Source organism: Ursus arctos, unplaced genomic scaffold (assembly GCF_023065955.2).
Source record: "Ursus arctos isolate Adak ecotype North America unplaced genomic scaffold, UrsArc2.0 scaffold_28, whole genome shotgun sequence".
Lineage (NCBI taxonomy): Eukaryota > Metazoa > Chordata > Mammalia > Carnivora > Ursidae > Ursus > Ursus arctos.
This window is the reverse complement of record NW_026622963.1, coordinates 21,136,362-21,156,710: the sequence shown is the minus strand read 5'-3', so window position 1 is coordinate 21,156,710 and position 20,349 is coordinate 21,136,362. Positions and strand designations below refer to the sequence as shown.

General features: G+C 38.5%; 1 protein-coding gene across 5 annotated transcripts; it reads right to left on the bottom strand.

Moving 5' to 3' along the window:
- Positions 1-50: 50 nt before the first annotated feature.
- On the bottom strand, positions 51-20,316 carry LINS1 (lines homolog 1). 5 transcript variants are annotated; one of them, XM_044388365.3, is made up of 9 exons: positions 20,210-20,274; positions 19,422-19,457; positions 11,186-11,281; positions 7,113-7,613; positions 6,909-6,998; positions 5,909-6,050; positions 4,270-4,860; positions 2,878-3,049; positions 51-1,032 (listed from the first exon to the last, which is right to left on the bottom strand). In XM_044388365.3, the coding sequence occupies exons 4-9, from the start codon at positions 7,509-7,511 to the stop codon at positions 150-152; spliced, it is 2,277 nt and encodes a 758-aa protein (XP_044244300.2). In that variant the 5' UTR covers positions 7,512-7,613; positions 11,186-11,281; positions 19,422-19,457; positions 20,210-20,274; the 3' UTR covers positions 51-149. The 5 variants fall into 5 exon arrangements, with proteins under 5 accessions (XP_044244300.2, XP_044244301.2, XP_026366135.2 ...); XM_044388366.3 differs by lacking the exon at positions 19,422-19,457 and having other exon boundaries at positions 20,210-20,299; XM_026510350.4 differs by lacking the exon at positions 11,186-11,281 and having other exon boundaries at positions 20,210-20,276.
- Between the last annotated feature and the right edge of the window lie 33 nt (positions 20,317-20,349).

The window sequence follows — 20,349 nt, the reverse complement described above, 5'->3', positions numbered from 1 at the left end:
AGTCGCTAGGCTACTCTGAAAGGGCAAAAAGACAGACATGATTTAGACAGTGCTTTTGAGGATATTTATTGATTGATTTTTACGATGATCTCATTAAGGCACAATTTATAGCAGGGAAAAACAGTTCCTGGAAATAAAATGCTACTGTTTTACAAAGCGTTTGTACTCTCATTATATATTGTCTCAATATGTTTTAACAACTTCAAAAGTGCTGTGGCATTATACGGGAAAAGATTTTTCTTCTGCAAACGGTAAATGGCACCTTGTAACTCTTCGAAGCACTTCAGTGTTCTGTAAGATAGTCCCACTTCGGAGACGTCATCTGGGACTCTGTCACAATCAACAGAGAAGGGAATATCTGACTGTTTTGGAAGCAGAGGCCTTGACTGAGGCTCCGGGCTAAGTTGTTTTTTATCCACACCTGCTCCAACGGTGTCCTGAGATTTCGTCACTACTTCCTGGTGTAAACATGTTTGTTTACTGTTTGCGGAGTGCTGGTCTGTGCCTTCTGCTTCAGAATCATCAGAGCTGTCATAATCTACCAGACTTCGAGAAGCTCGTCGGGGAGGTGGACTATCAGCCTGGAGCATGGCGTGGGTCTCCTTGGACATCACAGGCTGGCTCAGACAGCCAGAAGAAATGTCAGAAGCCCAGGAGACCGAAGCATGAGCGCTTCTGGGACTACCAAGAGCAGTGGAAGGGCTAAGTTCTGTTTGGTTGCTGTTTCCGTCCTGGACAAGTGAGGACACACAACCACAAATATTTATGCTATCTTTAGATTCAGTTCTGTCAAAATACTTGCAAATTGTGAAAAAATGAGCCCAGTCTTTTTGCAGTAATTTTAAATATCTAACAAAATATTCCAGGAAACAGGTTTCTGAGGAAATCAAAAAGTCAAGAAGAACCGAAGAATCAAATCCTATATTTTTCAATAAGAATAAGAAAATACAATGTGGATTATAGCCATATTCATGCGTGTGATGGTTCCACATTTCTTTTTCTTGGGTCGAGCTTTCACTAGCTTTATTTTGTCTGAAAATCAAGGCAATGGAGACCCCAGATTAATGACTTTTTACAAAAATAACAGTTTTAACAGATATAATTCACATACCACAAATTCCCCTATCAGATTTTTTAATCTATGCATTATTTTAAGAGAAAAAACATTCAAAACAATCTCTTCCTCTACAAACTCCATATAAATCTAACTCAATAAATAAAACCCACAGACTTTGATCGTTCTAGTTATTGTCTGACGAACAAAAGTCCTCTGTCTTCCTGTCTCTTGACATCAGAGTTCCTCATTCCTACAGGCAACTAATTACATGGGGTAAGATGGGGCTGGAGACTGACTTCCTTCCTTTCCTTCCACACTCTACTCAATAGGGGTGGGCACATGACTTAGACCGACCAGTCGGAGGGCCGCATGCTCCTGGCTTCAATGACTGCTTCCAACATGAATCTGTGACCCCAGTGGGCTAATCAGATCCCCCCACTCTGGAACTCCTGCTGGAGCTATTAAAGATGATAACTGTATGGCTGCCGTAAGCCAGGAACTGCTGGTAGCCCTGCCTGAGAATGAATTCAGAGTTGCAAGATACAGAAAAAGAGCAATGACCAACAACATGATTGAATCCCTATATATACAGTGATGCCTGATGCCAACATGCCCCTTGGAATGAATTTCCAAACGTTGAGCTAATAAGCTAATAAATACATTTTTTTTTTTTTTTTTTTTTTTGCTTAGACTAATCTGTGTTGGTTTCTATCCTTTACAACCAAACAATCTTAACTAATATAGTTACATTAAAAAAAATACATATGACATGAGCACATGCCTCTCGGGACACACTGAAGTGAAGAAAGTTAGAGATTTAATTCAGAGGCTTCCTCTTCCCTGAGCAGTAAGGGGTCAGCTAAGATCTATTCTAATCGGCGTGCGCATTTTCAGACTGAATTTGTATCTCACCCTTTGGGAGCCTAATTCAAATCACATGTAGGCATTTTGTGTTCTTGATTAGAACCTTTTGAAAATTGGCCCCAAACACTTACAGTCTGAAAGCAGCCACTGCCAGCAGTGCCATAATACAAGTACGAACTGGCAGCACAACACTGCACCGTCGGTCATTAGGAAGAAAGCCCCTTCTCTGAAGCCAAGAAAGAAATGGAAATCAAGCAAATACTTTGGGGTTTTAATAAAGCTGAGCAGAAGCAGTGTAAAAGGTCATCAGTTACGAGCTGCATAACCAATTACAGATATTTGCTACAGGATGATATGACCCCATGCACAGCTGCTTTAATAAAGTGGGGACAGGCTCAGCACATGTCATCAGTAACACGGCTTCGTGACCAACCTCGGAGACCTGCCTCAAGTTGCTATCAGCCCCCATTCAACTGTATGATAAAATGAAAATTTCGAGCTGCTCCTTTGGTTACTTTTAAGGCTGAGGTTACCTTTAAAAAGGCAAAAACCACCACACTGAAGCTCATTATGGAAAAGTCAGTCTTGGGGGCGAAAAGCATTTCTAAACATCGATTAAATGAAGGTTCGGACAACAGTGTGAGCTTACTTCTGATCGCACAGGTAAAACAGATGCAGCTAAACCAGAACCCATGCTTTCTAGCCCCCCCGGCCTAGTTCTACTCCCCCACATCTGCCTACCTAGCCAAGTTTTCATAATGAGAACTCAAATGTAATCTCATTTTCATGCACGGCAGGGTTAAAACAAGGAATTGGAACTTACAAGGAAACCACAAGATTGTTAGGGATTTTTCTTTTCCCCTTAATGATGGAAAGTAAATAGTATGTCCAGCACATTATTAAAAATGTTTTCTGCTTTTCTGGCACGTAGTAAAATTACTTTAAAATATACTAGCCTGGTCAACTTTAGGTAGATGCCCAGCGATGCTCTGGCAGCCTCCAGCATGTCGTCGTCTTGTTCTATGAAGACCCTGGAGATCCACTCACATGGACCGTGGGACTGAAGGGACGGCTGAAGGTGAGGCTTTAAGAAGGTCAGTAACTCAGACATGAAACTCTGTAAATCAACTTCAACAAATGCAAATTTCAAAGAGCAGGCAACTGCTTATGAATGCATTAACATCTTACTATAATTTTATCTATAGGCATCTCCAGTACTCCAACAGGCATTATCATAATTCACGCCTTCAAAAAGCCTGTGAGTTAGGGATTATCTCTACTTTGCAAATTAGGAAACTGAATGTCAAGAGAAAAAAATGTGATTCACTCAAGAGGATACAATTAAAATGTACAACCAGATCATTGACTTGCCGCCAAGTACCAGATAACTAATTATTTCGGAGAAACTAGAGTTACATGAAGTCTTGCAAAAAGCATATAAATAAATGAATGAGTAGTCAGACAAAAGACACCGTTTCATTGGATGCCACTGCCATTACTAGAGGCAACAGCGCAACCAAGCAAAAATTATTTGCCTTTAAAATAACAGGAAAATTTTTTTGTTTGTTTGAAGTATTAAAAGAAAGTACTACTATGAAGCACAAAAACCAAAAAAATATTTGGGGAGTTTTAACTGTAATTTAAAACTCAGAATTATAGAACATATGCCACCTAGTGTTGTAAATTATAACCGCACAGAATGATACCAAGTTCTCAGTAATTACAAGGTAAGCGACTTCCGAAGCAATTCAGGGAAGTCCCTGCTTACAATTAAACCCTTCCACTAGAACTATATGCCACTTGTTTAGAGACATCTATTATTCCTTTTGAGCAGATGAAATGGAAGACATGTCTTCCTCACCACCTAAATTGAATATCCAACTTTAAACAGTTGTCTTTGGACTGAGTTAAGATCCTGGACATTATATGCCACAATTTCTTAATCAATGTAACTTCTCACATGTTAATTTCAATTCACTTTCTAGTTATTGATAACCTACATTAGTAGTTACGGAATTTTATTAAGGAAAATACAAATGAAATACTACAAATATCTGAACTTAACTGCCTTGTATCACTTGCTTTGAGGTGACTCAACAGCACCTCTTTTGTTTTTAACCTTAGTCATTAATTATGGTACATAAACTCAGCTTAGCCCACAAAATGTTGACATGTTTCTTGCTATAATTCTAGTTCTTTTTTTAAAAGAAATTTGATAAATTATAATTATGATAACATGCAGATTTAATCAGTGGAGTTAGAGTCCTAAGATGTGAAAATTATGAATTACTTTACATCAGTAAACAATTACTCATTACTTTGTACACAAAAGGAGTTCAGAGAATTACCTTTCATTTCATTTGCTGAAGCACAACTTTGAAACTTGATTTCTAAGGATTTAATGATAAGCAGGCTTGCTGCTCTGAGAATAACATGATCTGGACCGGGAACGCGCTCACACGTAGGCAGAACTTCATCTCCACCAAAGCAGGGAGGTTTTCCACAGACAGACAACGTCCTCAATAAGCCCAAATCCACAGCTTGCAAAACAGCTTCAGCTAAAGCCAACATATCTACATCTAAATGCCGATCTGGTGGCATGAGGGCAGGGCTAGATCCCCGAAAAAGGTCTTCGCCCACTTTCCAGAGAAGGCACTTCTTGATGAATATGATGAACTTCCTTTTGACAAAAGCCTGAACAGGCCAGGTAATAACGTTTAGCACACGAGAAGGTTTCAAAAATAAAATCCTCTGGCAAGTGAAATGTAGCTTCAGATGGATTCTGGAAGCTATAAGAAGTTCGAGCAATTCCAGGGAACATACCAAGCTGTTTATTATTTTAGAGGTATCTTGGCAGCTTTCAAAATGCTGAGAAAATAACGTATTGTAAAAAACTTCGAAAATAGTGTCAAAAGGAGTCAGGAACTGCTTTAGAATTTCTGCAATGATTAAAACAGTAATTATAAAGAAGAGGAAAAGTAAAGGCTTCTTAAAACACAATTTACAATTCAATTGTTATAAATATTATCGCTTTACAAGAATGAAAAAACGAATTTGGATTGTTGAATGTGAACAAATGAAGATACACAGAATAACAGCTAATAAGAAGCCATGGTATATACACACAATAGAGTATTACTCAGCCATGAAAAAGAATGAAATCTTGCTGTTTGCAATGACGTGGATGGAGCTCGAGTATGTTGTGCTAAGTGAAATAAGACAAATACCATATGATTTCACTCATATGTGGAATTTAAGGAACAACACAGATGAACATGGAGGAGAAAAAAAGAGGCAAACCAGAAAACAGACTCTTTTTTTTTTTTTTTTTTAAAGATTTTATTTATTTAGTTGACAAAGACAGAGACAGCCAGCCAGAGAGGGAACACAGCAGGGGGAGTGGGAGAGGAAGAAGCAGGCTCATAGCAGAGGAGCCTGATGTGGGGCTCGATCCCAGAACGCCGGAATCACGCCCTGAGCCGAAGGCAGACGCTTAACGACTGCGCCACCCAGGCGCCCCCAGAAAACAGACTCTTAACTATAGAGAACAAACTGAGGATTGCTGGAGGAGAGGTGGGGGGGCGGGGAATGGGTTACATGGGTGATGGGGATTAAGGAGGATGCTTGTGATGAGCACTGGGTGTTATATGTAAGTGATGAATCACTAAATTCTACTCCTGAAGTCAATATTACACTATATGTTAATTAGAATTTAAATAAAACTTGAAACAAAAGAATAACAGCTAATAACCAGTTAATTATCCATTTTACAAATATCAAAAGAGACATATAACAATAGCTATAATTTTTGCCTTAAAATGTTTTATTTTAAAAAGGTATCTTCAGTCAAAAATTTTGGAGTAAGATTCTTTAGTTTTTCATACTTTAGGAAGATCAAATGCTATAAATTAAGTTTTAATCTTCATTATAAACATAATGCTCCTTGGGAGCAAAAGAATGACATTTATGGGGAACCATAATTTATACCTGTTTTTTGTGAACATGTATCTTTAAAGATTTCTTTTATTATAACAGTAAGGGTCCAGAGGCAGTATACTGCTTTCTCATTTTCAGGGTATTCAGAAAGGTTTTTTTGGCAAAAAGCAATCCAGGAATTACTAAATGTTATCTACAAGTGAGAAAACAAAAAGTAGCAAGTTATAGTAGAAAATTTTCTTTACAATTGCAAATTACCTATTATATACAACACGACTCTATATAACATTGTTTACTCCCTTGCAAAAAAAAAAAAAGAGTCTAGTATTTGGTAAAACAAGAAAGACACACATATCCTAATATTCTTTAAGTAAAGAAATTCAATGTGTCATAGAAATAAAGGCTCAACAGGGAACATGAAAATATTAGCAGTGATTATTTCTAGGTGGTGGAATGATGTGTGACTTCTATTTTGTTCTTTATACTTTCTCTCATTTCCCAAATTTTCTACTACTAATGCACCTTTTCATATTTAGGGAAAAATGTTACTTTGAGAAAGGAACGAGTAATTATAGCTTAAATAAATTGGTAGATGTTTACATTTATTGACTAACTCAGAGATAAGAGAAAAATCTGATGCTCAATTTGGGTGTATTTTTTTCATCATGCTGAGGACCATTCTTGGAATTTATTTATGTTAAACCTGTGAAATGATCTTGGCCTCCAGCAGAGGTTCCTAAATCTTTTTTTGGAGAAAAGGAAGCAGGCCTACCTGCTCCTTTGAGAAACTGAAGAAGTTATGGACTGACTTGAAACCCATCATTCAGGTGAAGAATCTGATTTATGATGACTTATGAGATAAAGTTAAGACTCTAATCTTTGATACAAGTCACTATTATATTACCCCATTCTTACACTTTTATGGATTTATATGTTATTAAATGAGCAAACATTTTATTGATACAAACATTTGAAGGGTGAAATCGAATGCCAAAGAACAATTTTAAAGAAACCATAAGAGAAAATAGTATAATTTGATTACTTATCTTACCTTTTCTCTCAATTGGAAATACAGAAGTAGTGCAAGGCACTTTGCAGCCATGTGAGATAACAATTTATCCGAGTTTTGGAACATACAGGTCTACGGGAAAACAAATAAATTTACTGAATGTTTTTAAATCTTTTGTTTTAAAAATCTGGATCTAAAGAAAAACCCAAAAAACAAAAAAAACCCCACAGAAAACAAACGGCTTACTAATTTAGAATCGATGTCGGATGATTTTAAAAGAATTTTAATTATATCTCTGTATTTCTCCTTTGCCCGGAAGTCAGTTTCAACAGACAATATTCTGGTTATCATCACTTTGATTACTGTTAACTGAAGGAGCATTATTTCTCGGGTGCTGCATTTCAGCGAGTACTTCTGCAAACACACAGGCACTACAGAAATGGTAGCCAAACTGGCAGAGGATGGCTGGTGCTTGTCCTGGACACCATGGGGCTTTGGGCATTCTGAAGAGGTGGTTGTAGAGCAATCCTGATCCAAAGATGCTGGGTTGAGATAAAAGATGTAATCATGGTTCTCATTTTCAAGTGTGGCTCCCAGAAGTACCTTCTTGTACAATTGTTCTAAAACGTCAAAGAAAGCGTTCATTGGGACTGCCAAAATATATCTCGTAAGAAAGCTGACAACTCCAAACTGTAAATATTAATCTCAGAAATGCGACAAATCTGGAAGGTGTTTCTTCAGTAAAACCTAAAATAGGAACAGTAATTTTAAAATTACAAGCGTCATATACATCATATTACAGGGGAAAAGCATCTGTTTCCACTTAATCATTTAGCCTCTCAAGTTAAAGGTAACACTGATTGCTTAATTTCTAAAATGTAAAACTGGTAATAAGAACATTGTTTTAAGACTGTAAAAATGAAATGTATGCTTTCCATACAGATTTAAGATCATAAAATTATTTTTAATTTTATCATAGCAGAACTTTACCTTTCCTCTAACATTTTTCAATGGGCCATGAGGGCCTCTCAATCTTGGCACTACTGACATTAGGGGCTGGATAATTTCGTTGGGGGGGGGGAGCTGGCTTGTGCATTGTAGGAAGTTCAGCAGCATTCCTGGCCTCTACCCACTAGATGCCAGTGGTACCTCCCTTGTGGGGTGTGGGGGGGCATAACCCGGCAGGCTGACACCCACGGGGCCACCTCCAATTAATTAACCTTCACCTTCAACTTACAGATGAAAACCTAGTTAAATCGCTGTGTGGTCCCACTACTGTGGTTATTGATGATTAATTCACAAGTTAAAATTAAATGATAGGAAGATCCTTGGTCAGCACTCTCAACATTAAATAAAAAAAGGAAAAATGCCATGCCAAGAAAAAGACAAGATGTTAAGCAAAAGTAATCCAAACGTGGGCACACTGTACTTGTAGCTGGATACAACTTCAGATACCCCCGCTGTCCCGGACTCTGACACGACAGAGACCAGCAAGAGTGAGGAGAAGAGAATGGACGTTTAAGGTCAGGCATGGCTTATAAAGCAAGGAATATGGACAATCATTGACAGGTGAGCATTAGGGAAAATATTATGGGTAATGTAAGTATTAAGGTAGTTACTATAGAGCAAGCATGGCTGGGAAAAATTTAAGACTTTGGCAGAAGCTAGAGATTACGGAATATCCTTCCAAAGGAGTGCTGAGCCTCTGGGAATTTTATAATCCTTTGGGGCTCAGTCCTTTCATTGCCTTTGAGCTATTTTACACCTTTGTAAATTTGTTGATTGCTGACGGCAATGCAAATTCTTGTCTATAGTCATGCAAATACTTGTCTGGTGGAGGGGCAACCCTCCTTTCAGAGGGAAAAGCCAGTTTTGCTTCTATTTGTAAACTCAGTTCAACATTCCTTTACTCCATATAAATTCTTGGTTCTTTAACTTTTCCCTTAAAACGATTGTGATATCTGCCTAGTTCTTTAATTAGTTAATGAGTTAAATAAAATTGCTGATACAAGTGCATTTTGTATGGGTCATGACTTTGTCCTCTTCCAATTTATCCTTTAATAAAGTCCAAGGACTTTCCCCATCTACTCCAGCCCATTTATAAATGCCCAGTCCATCTTTAACCTTGGTCCTCGCTGGAGGAGTCCTAGGAGGGCTGTCATTTACACTGGGTCTCATGTCTATGGTATGGCCCACTGACCTGCCCCTGGTCTTTACACCTCCCTCTCCACTGGTTTCTTCCCCCTTGCTTAGCTTCTAAGGAATTTCAATTCCTGATCACCTCCACAGGACACAACTGCCTTGTTTTTGACCTAAAGTGTAGAAAAAAGTATTAAGAAACCTATAGATTGTAACCTAAAGTTATGAATGAAACTTTCTCTGGTAGAGATTCTCTAAATCCTCTTTTGAAACTGTGGTGAATGTCCCACATGATTTGGAAACATAACTAATTATCAGGAACCGTGTTCCATCTGATAGTGTTCAACGTTATCTGTTACCTGAACACTGCGCTTCTAGAAAGCAAGAATGATTAATGTTCCAAGAAACGGCTCACCATATTCCCAAACAGGCCTCACCTCTATGCTTCCACATTGACTCCCCTTGTTTCATAAACCCCACATTTCCTCCTTCTTCTTTGAGAGGTATCCCATTAATGAACATTCTCCCTGTTGCAATAGCCTGAATAAAATCACCTTCTTAATTGTCTGGTGAGTTTTATCTGCCAAAGCAGACACAAGCTTTCATATTCTACTTCCGAGTCCATTTCCATTGTACTTATTTCACTTTATATTTTAGTTATGACAATAACATTTCTTCCCAATAAAACTATTGACCTCTTCTATTGAAGTTGACATAAGCTATTACATTTTTATATGTCAAATATTCTGTAACAATAGACTATTTTAGGTTTTAACTAATATCATACGTGCAAGTCTAATTTTAAGCCACAAATGGAATTCTTTTTACTTCAATGTTATAGCAGTAATAATACTTCCATTAAGGGGCATCTGGGTGGCTCAGTCAGTTAGGCGTCCAACTCTTGGTATTTGCTCAGGTCATGACCTCAGGGTTGTGGGGTCGAGCCCCGCACTGGGCTCCCCACTTGGCATGGAGTTTGCTTGGGATTCTCTCCCTCTGTCCCTCCCCCTGTGCTCTGTCAAATAAATAAATAAATCTTAAAAAAAAACTTTCAATAATATTTCTATAAATTTTAAGTCCTTAAATTTTACCACAAATGAGAATAAGATTGTGGGTATTCAACCATTTTTGACCTATAAAAAGGGCCATTTCAAATGGTTCAAACATTTAAGCCTGCAAAACTAAAGTGATACCAGTAAGTAAATAGATACATAGACAAGCAAGTAAGCAAGCATTTCAGGGGGGAAATGGGCCATTTTCTATCATCGTGGGACCCAGGTTCTTTGATAAGAGTGGTTGTGAGTAATCAGATTGAAAAGCATCAACTGGGGCCCACAAATGTCAGGCAGGTGCAGGGGTGCCAAGGACAGGCTGCCCCAAAACGTGCCACTCTGGCACATGGATTATTTTAAATAAAAGTTACTTCAAAGACACCCCATGCAGGAAGGACACTCAAACTTTCTCTGTCCCCCTGAATACAGGAAATAAATCTCCCATGCAAGAGGTATCCACCCAGTGTCAGGAGGTAGAGACATCCTGATCTCCACAGATGGGAAATTTAGAGCTAGGAAGGCTGTATAAACAATCCTTTTTACTTTTTATTAATTTACTAGCACAATCCAAATTCTCTTAAGAATTCCTTACTAATTAAAGCACCCAAAGTTAAGTTTTCTCTGTTCTGTCAATTCCTCACAGATTTATTGTCTTTTTGTCTAAAAAGTATAAAAACTGCCTGTCTTGATCATTTCTTTAGGTGTCAATGTCATTACTGGGCCTCTATGCACATGTAATAAAACTTTTTTTTTTCTTCTGTTAATCCATCTCATATAAATTTAAGTCTTAGTCTAGCTGGAAGACCTTGAAGAGTAGAGGAAGAATTTTTCCTCTACTTTCCTCCCTTCACAGGTACCAAATGAATGAAGAGGATAGGTGCTAGGCTGGTTCTACTATGACTAAGCATTAATCTGTCCTCATTACAATATCTTTTAAAATATTGATGCTGGCTAAAGAAATCTGCATTGAAACAAATGTCTGTGGGCAGCCTATTGAGAATTGTAGCTTTTTTTTTTTTTTTAAAGGAATTACAGTATTAAAGGAAAAGACAAATCCTGAAAAAATGAACTAGGGGATTTGACCAACCACACTCTTCTCCTGAAGTGTCCGTTACAAGGGTAGTATACCTCAAGCTCTTTTCCATGCTGGTCTGGAGGAAGGTGTACCTCTCAGACTAGTTTTTGAACCAGCTATACTGGATATATGGGTGAGATCTGTCTAGCCTGAAAAGGAAACAAATATTAGGAAAGGTTTAATTAGGACAAGAAATGGGTAGCGTTTTCAGAGGCTTTTTCAGAAAATACCTCTTGGCAGAGGAGAATGAATACAAGGTGGCCAAAGGGGGTACCCAATCCGAGCATAAAATTTGCCTCAAGTCTCTCTTTTACCGTTTAAGTACTATAAATGATTTGAATTGTGTATTCTATTCCTAATAGAAGTATACGTGTCTTAATATAAAAGTAATACATTCCCTCTCATCTTCACACAATCAATGCTTTAGGAATAAGAACTGCTAAAGTTTAGGAGCGCCTGGGTGGCTCAGTTGCTTAAGTGTCTGCCTTGTTCAGGTCCTGTTCTCAGGGTCTTGGGAGGGAGCCCCACTTCGGGCTCCCTGCTCAGTGAGGAGTCCGCTTCTCCCTCTGCCCCTCCCCCAACTCGCATGTGCGCAAGTGCGCACTCCCGCGCGCTCTCTCTCAAATAAATAAAATCTAAAAAAATAAAGAAAAAGAACTGCTAAAATTTATTGCGAGCCTACTATGTATATGTACCAGACACCGTTCTAAGTGAGTAACAGCTTCACAACTTTATGAGGTGGATACTTAACATGTCTATTTTACAAATAAGGAAATTAAGTCAATGAGAGATTAAGTTACAGAGCAAGTTAAGTTGCAGAGCCAGGTTTTGAACTCACAAAGTCTAATATCAAAGCCTATGGTAACTCCTCAAATTTCCTCTGATGCTCCAAGTCTCAGGAAAATGGATGAATAGAGGGCTTCTAATAAGTTTCCTAAGTGAAAATAATAACTCACAGTCTAATTTTTAACACTTTCTAGATTTTCTCCCACAGTACTGTAAATCAGAATACCCATCCTTAGAATCATTTTCACATGCTGCACAATATCTAAACTCAAGGTCAATTACTATACAACTTCCCAATGCAACCAAGATCAATTTTTTTCAAAAGACACTCAGCAACCAAAGGTTAAAACATTAATCAGGCCACCCATTTGATTGAATTTTTATGTTAAGTTACTTTTAGAAGCCACATCAAACCCAGGGTGAAAAGCCAAACTGTCCACAGGTCATACTTTGATTATAAGCCCATCAGCCGTTTAAAGGCAGTATAAATATGAGTGACTAAGACCTTGAGTTTACTTCACTTAAAATAATTTCAACATTTTACAAAAATTAACTGAAAATGCATCATGGTGATTAAAACTTAAAATAAGATTTTAGGAAAAAAGAAAAAAAGCAGAAGAAAAATCTTTAGGATTCAAGGCCAGGCAACAAGTTCTTAAACTTAGCTCCCGGAGTCTCTAAAAGGTAAAAATTGATAAACTGGATCTCAACAAAATTAAAAACTTTTGCTCTGTAAAGGACCCTATTAAGAGCATGAAAAGGCAAGCTACAGACTGAGAGAAGATATTCGCTACTCACGTAATCAAAGGGCTAGTATCTACAATATATAAAGGATTCTCAAAACTCAGTACTTCAAAAGATAGTAATGATTAGAAAATGGGCAAGAGACATGAACAGACTTTTCTCTGAAGAGGATAAACAGATGGCAAGAAAGTGCACAAAAAGGTGTTCAACCACATTAGCCAGTGGGGAAATGCAAATTAAAATCACAGTAAATACCACTATCACTATAACTGAAATAAAAATTAGTGACACCAAATTCTTGAGAGGATATGGAGAACCAGACTACTCTTACATTGCTGGTGAGATTATAAAATGGTATAGTCACTCTGGAAAACAGTCTGGTAGTTTCTTTAAAAAACTAAACATACTCTTAACCATATGTTCCAGCAATTGCACTCTTTGGTATTTACTCAAAGGAGCTGAAAACTTATGTCAACACAAAAACCTGCACACAGATATACAGAGCAGCTTTATTCATAGTTTCCAAAATCTGGAAGCAGTGACGATGTCCTTCAGTGGCTGAACGGATAAACTGTGGTATATTCAGACAATGGAATATTATTTGGTGCTAAAAAGGAAGAGCTATTGAGCCACGAAAAGACATGAAGGAACCTTAAATGCATAGTACTAAGTAAAAAAAAGCCAATCTGAAAAGGCTATATACTGTTTGATTCCAACTATATGACATTCTGGAAAAGGTAAAACTATAGAGGGAGTAAAAAGACCAGTGGTTGCCAGGGGCTGGGGTACGGGAAAAGGATGAACAGGTGAAGCACAGATTTTTAGGACAGTGAAAAGACTTTGTATGATCCTATAATGGTGGATATGTATCATTGAATGTTTGTCCAAACTCAGAGAATGTACACCACCAAGAGTGAACCCTAGCCTGACCCATGGACTTTGGGCAATAATGATGTGTCAATGTAGGTTCATCAATTGTAACAGATGTTACCAATCCGGTGGGGGGATGTTGATAATGCAGGGGAAGGCTATGCATGTGTGAGGGAAAGGAGATACATATATATACACACACAGGAAATTTCTGTACTTTCTGATCAATTTTACCATGAACCTAAAATTGCTCTTAAAAAAATAAAATCTTTAAAGCAAAATAAGAAACTAAATATGCAACTACCATATGACCTAGTAAATTACACACCTGGGCAGTTATTCCAGTAAAACGAAGACTTATATTCACACAAAAACTTGTATATGAGAGTTCATAGCAGGTTCATTCATAATAGCAAAAAACTGGAGATAACCCAGATGTCCTTCAATGCATGAATGGTTATACTGTGGTACATTCTTACCATACTGGAATACTACATAGCAATAAAAAAGAACTGATGCATGCAATAATTTGGTAGTTCTTAGGGACTCATGCTGAGAGAAAAAAGCTAATCTCAGAAGCCTGCATATTGTGTGGTTCCATTCTTGAAATGATAAAATCAAAGAGATGGAGAAGAGGTTAGTGGTTGCAAGAGGTTAGGGAGGCCCCCTCCCACTTGGTTGGTAGGGTTATAAAGGCCAACACAAGGGATCTTTGTGTTCTTGTAACTGGTGAAGGCAACACTAACCTACGTATGTGATAAAAATTACACAGAACTAAATATACACACAGATAAATGAACAGAGGTAAAAACAGGAAATCTGAACAGGATCAGTGGATTATACTAATGTCAACATCCTGGTTGTGATACTGTACGGTAGTTGTCGAAGATGCTACCATTGGAGAAAACTAGTCAAAGGGTACACAAGATTTCTCTGTATTATTTCTTACAACTGCAAGTGAATCTACAATTTCTCAAAATTAACAATTCAATTAAAAATATAATAATTACAGGGGCGCCTGGGTGGCTTAGTTGATTAAACATCTGATTCTTAATTTCAGCTCAGGTCACGATCTCAGGATTGTGAGACTGAGCCCCATGGTGGGCTCCACGCTCAGCAGCGAGTCTGCTTGTCCCTCTCCCTCTGTTCCTCCCTCTGCTTGCTCTCTATCTCTAAAATAAAAAAATAGAATCTTTTAAAAAATATACAATAATTGCAGCTATAGACATCAGCCTTCTGATCCCAGGTGTTAATATGCATAGGATTTCACTAATATCAACTAAATATAAATGTAAACGTATTAGAACTTTGATTTAAAAAATTTCTAGATGGAAAACTGAGCAGAATGGTATTTTAAAATGTTAAAAAAATATCTTCTTAAAAAATATTCCTAAGTAAAAACCAGGTAGAAATTTTAAGTGCATAGTCTATTCATTAGAAGACATTCTGCCATCACCCTATTTCAAAATTATTAAAAAACAAGTTGTTAGTAATTTAATCCTTCTTTGTATACAGATAACAACAATAAAAAAGACGCCACTATCTTCTTCAGGAGATTTTCTTTAAACAACCCATATATTTAAATTCAGAAAAATAATTACTTTCACGGCCAATGTTACAATGAAAAATGCTTTTCTTTATATGAAAAGCTACTACAGTTTGCCAATCAATTGGAAAACCCAAAATTGAGCTTTGGCTTAATGCAATAATAGGTTCAGATCTGATCACAGCCCAAATGGACACTTAATGTATATTGCCCCATTAATGAAGATGCTGTGATTCTAGAGGCAGAAGTTGAGGCCCTCTAAACAAAGGCTATCTTTCAGGATTCAGGTTCCTGTCCCAACTAAGAATCATTTTGTCTAAATAAATAAATGAGTGGGTAGAGTCTACAGAAAGTTCAAGGGTGGTGCCAAAGTTAGGGAGGCTGATGAGGGTGGTTAAGGCACTAAGAAGACTTGGAAGACAAAAGGACAGAGGTTCCCATGGTCTCTGTCTAGCACCAGAGTCATTAAAGCTGGTTCATTATGACTGCAAGAGGACCTCTCTCTCCTACAAGATGGAGGGGAAACGGATATTTTCCAAGAGCATGTCACATGCGGGGCATATTCCCTTTGCCCTCCTAGTTCTTTTTTTTTTTTTTTTTAAGATTTTATTTATTTATTTGACAGAGATAGCGACAGCCAGCGAGAGAGGGAACACAAGCAGGGGGAGTGGGAGAGGAAGAGCAGGCTCCCAGCACAGAAGCCCGATGTGGGGCTCGATCCCAGAACACCGGGATCACGCCCTGAGCCGAAGGCAGGCGCTTAACCGCTGTGCCACCCAGGCGCCCCCTGCCCTCCTAGTTCTACTCTTCACCCTTCTCCATGCCCCAACATGCTCCAATATTGGAAGTCCTAGGAGAGCAATCAGGCAAGAAAAAGAAATAAAGGGTTTCAGAATTGGAAAGGAAGAAGTAAAACTGTCTCTATTTGCAGGTGACATGATTTTATATAAAGAAAGTCCTGAAGACTCAACCAAAAAAATGTTACATCTAATCATAAATTCAGTTGAAGTTTCAGGATACAAAATTAAATATGAAAGTCGGCAGCATTTTTATACATTAACAACAAATTTTCTGAAAAAGAAATAAAGAAATTGATTCCATTTATAACAGCATCAAAAGTAATAAAACACTTAGGAATAAATGTAACTAAGGAGGTGAAAGATCTCTGAAAATCACAAGACACTGATGAAAGAATTCTAAGGCACAAATAAATGAAAGGTAACCTGTGTTCTTGGATTGGAAGAGTTAATATTGTTAAAATGTCAATACTACCAAAAGCCATCTATAGATTCAATGTCATCCCTATTAAGATTCCAATGGTACTTCTTACAGAAGTAGAAAAAACATTCCTAATATTTATATGGAACCACAAAAGACTCCAAATAGCCTAAATAATAATAATAATAATGATAATAATCGTAAGAAAGAACAAAGTAGAAGGCATCATAGTTCCTGATTTCAAGCTATACTATAAAGCTATAGTTACCAAAATAGTATGGTACTGGCATAAAAACAAACAGACCAATGGAACAGAATTGAGAGCCCAGAAATAAATCCTCATATATACAGCCAACTAACATCTGACAGGGGAGTTAAGAATACTCAATGGAGAAAAGACAGTCTTTTCAATAAATGGTGCTGAGATAATTGGATATTCATGTAAAAGAATGAAATTGGACCCATATCTTACACACACAAAAATTCACTCTAAGTGTATTAAAGACTTTTTAATGTAAGACCTGAAACCATGAAACTTCTAGAAGAAAACAGAAATAAAGCCCCTTGACATGGGTGTTAGTAATGGTTTTTTTGGATGACACCTAAAGCATAAGCAACAAAATAAATAAGCAAGTACAACTATATCCAACTAAAAAGCTTCTGCATAGCTGAATAAATCATCAACAAAATAAAACGAAAACCTATGGAATAGAAAAAAAATGTTCGCAAACCATTCATCTGATAAGGGATTAATACCCAAAATATATAAAGAACTCATACAACTCAGTAACAAAAACCACAAATAATCCAATTTAAAAACAGGCAAAGGAGCTAAATAGACCTTTTTCCAAAGACATATAAAAGGCCAACAAAATACATGAAAAGATGCTCAACATCACCACTCATTAGGGAAATGCAAATTAAAACTACAATGAGATATCACCTCACACCTGTTAAGAGTCACCCTCATCAAAAAGAGACAACAAATGCTGGCAAGATGTGGAGAAAAGGGAACCCTTGTGCACTGTTGCTAGCAACGTGAATTCATGCAGCCACTATAGAAAGCAGTATGGAGGATCCTTAAGAAATTAATAGAACTACATTATGATACAGCAATTCCACTTCTGAGGATATATCCAAAAGAATCAAAAACACTACCTTGAAAACACATCTGCACCCCCGGGTTCCTAATAGCATTATTTATAATAACCAAGACACGGAAGTGACCTAAGCAGATGAAAAAGTTGTGGTATGTATATATGATGGAATATTATTCAGCCACAAAAAATGAGGAAATCGTTCCATTTGTAACAACATGGATGCTCCTTGAAGGCATTATGTTAGTCAGAGAAAGACAAATACTGTATGATCTCACTTATATGTGGAATCTAAACAAACAAAAAGCAAACCCAAACTCCTAGCAAAAGAGATCAAACTTGTGGTTATCAAAGGCAGGGGGTGGGGTGGAGGGGGAACTGGAGGAAGGTGGCCAAGAGGTACAAACTTCCAATTAGAAGTTAAATGAGTACTAGAGATGTAAGGTACAACATGACTGTTGCTGACACAGCTGTAGGATATACAGGAAAGCTGCTAACGGAGTAAATTCTAAGAGTTTTCACCATAAGAAAAAAAAATTTCCCTTTTTTTCTTTCATTTCTTTTCATTGTATCTAGAGGGGAAGATGGATGTTAGCTGAACCTACTGTGGCAATCATTTCACAATATATGTAAATCAAACCATCATGCTGTATGCCTTCAACTGACAGATACAGTGATGTATATCAATTATTTCTCAATAAAATCGGGGGGGGGGGGATGTTGGCATCTTTGTGTTCAATCCTCCATAACCTTTCTCTTGGAGCAATTTCATGGACTCTCAATGTCTTCAATTACTATCTCCATGCTGACAATTCCAGAATCCACAGTTAGGATCCAGCTGTCTTCTGGGCTCCATACTCAAGTAGCTAAATGCCATCAGAGAGTTCCACTTGGAGGTCCCACAGGCACCTTTAGCACAAATTCAACTCAACTTCTATGGCCCCTCAAACTTTTTTTCTTCTACCTCTCAGTTTATGGTGACTCTATCTCCTAGGCACCCAAGATAGAAATCTGGACATCTTTCCGGACCCTTCCTCAGCTCACTTCTCTCCACCAGACTTGCACTACTGCAGTATACCAACTAACAGATTTCTCGCTAAATGGTTATTCTTAGCCCACCCTACACGCACTTTGTTCTGAAAAACCTCTCCACTCTCCTTAGGATGAAGTCCAAACCCTGGATACAGCTTAGCTAGTCCTTCAAGATCTGCCTCATGGAATCATCTCACCAATCTGCTCCACAAACTAAGCTACAGGCTTTCTCTAAAATCCTCAGAAACTGTGCACTTTAAGGGTTCCCAAGCTCTGCCTGGCACATTCTTTCTCACTAAGCCACATTCAACCTTCTCCCTCCCACTCTCAACCTTTAATTTGAAAACCTGCAGTCCCAGAGAAGCCTTTTACATTTCCAACTCAGGATTAGGGGGCCCTGCCAAGTGCTCTTTCAGCCTATACTACAGTATTTATCTCATTGCATTTGTCTATAATTATTTTCTAGTTTGGTTTCCCCACACTTTGACTATGAGCTTTCCTGGGCAGGACTGAGCTGTTTACTTATATAGGCCAATAGGTATCTCATGAGGAAAGCACCAAACATGTATTCTTGAATGAATGATAGTATAAAAGAAAACATGCGGGGGGGGGCAAATTGAAAGTGTTTGCACGGACTCCCATCTGCCACACAACATCTTGATATATCTCATTACACAAAAGCAACCGATGCATTACATTACTTCCTTTATATAATTAAGTAGGCCATTCTGTGTGGACATTGGCTGTAGCCAAATGTCTGGTGTATTGGATGGCTTAGTTTAAAATGTCAGTGCTTGTTTGGATTACTATAATAGCCTTCCACATTTGCAGTAACCCTCTCCAGCTAGCCTTTTCCATTGAGCAGCCAGCCAGTGATCCTTTCAAAACATAAATAGGATATTGTAACTTCTCTACCATGGCTTACAAGGTCCTGCAAAGGTCTGCCACCTGTCCCACATCCCCATCTTATTATCAATCATTCTCCCTCTTACTCACTCGGCTTGACTACGCTGGTCTTCTTTCTTGCAGTTTCTGTTAAACAGCAAAGGTTATTCCAGCATCAGAGGCTTTGGACTGTTGATTCTACCTGCCTGCAAAATTCTTCCCTCCTCCCCCCATGCCGCAGATCTTGCCACGGTTGGTTCCTCCTCATTCAGATCTCTGTTCAAATGTCATTTCCTCAGAGACCTTTCCTGACTACCTAAAATAGTCAACACGTCCTAGTCAAACTCGATCCTCTAATTCTCCTTGACTTTCTTTATATAACCTAACCCTGTGTGATAATTTTGCTTATCTGTCTCCCCTGTTAAAGCGAAAGCTCCACGAGGACAAGTGATTGCATCCACCTTGTTCACTGTTATCTCCCTAACGGCTAGAACAGCGCCCGGCCAATAAACACTTGCTAAATGAATACAAGCACTCAGTAAACATGTCCATCTCGCGTATTTCCATTCTCCTTTCCCCTTTATTGTCAGAAATCCGTGAGGGTCGCTGTCCTTGCGTGAAAGCTCTTGGAGTGTCACCGCCATCCCAAAGAGTCCTCTTTTCCTCGCCAGGCGAGGAAAGCCCAGCCTGGTAGCTAATGGGGCCTCAGGGACCAAAAGATAAGCCACGACCCGGCACCCTCGGCCGAAGAGCGCTGAGGAGGGGCTGCGGCACATGGCGTCCCTCTCCTCGCTTCCTGGAGACTACCGCCTCCCCAACCTTAGACCCAAGGACCAGCCTCTCAGTTGGCCGCACACACGCCTTTCCCGCCGCCTAGCTCCGCTGCCACTCCCAGTTACCTGCCGGGGATCTGGCTTGGGAGACTCAGCCTTCACACTGCCATTCGAACGAACAGCATCACCCTTCGGGCCACCGTAGTTCGCGGAAAGCACCCGCTGATCCCTCCTTCCGCATGCGCAGAGATCCCGTTCGGCGTACA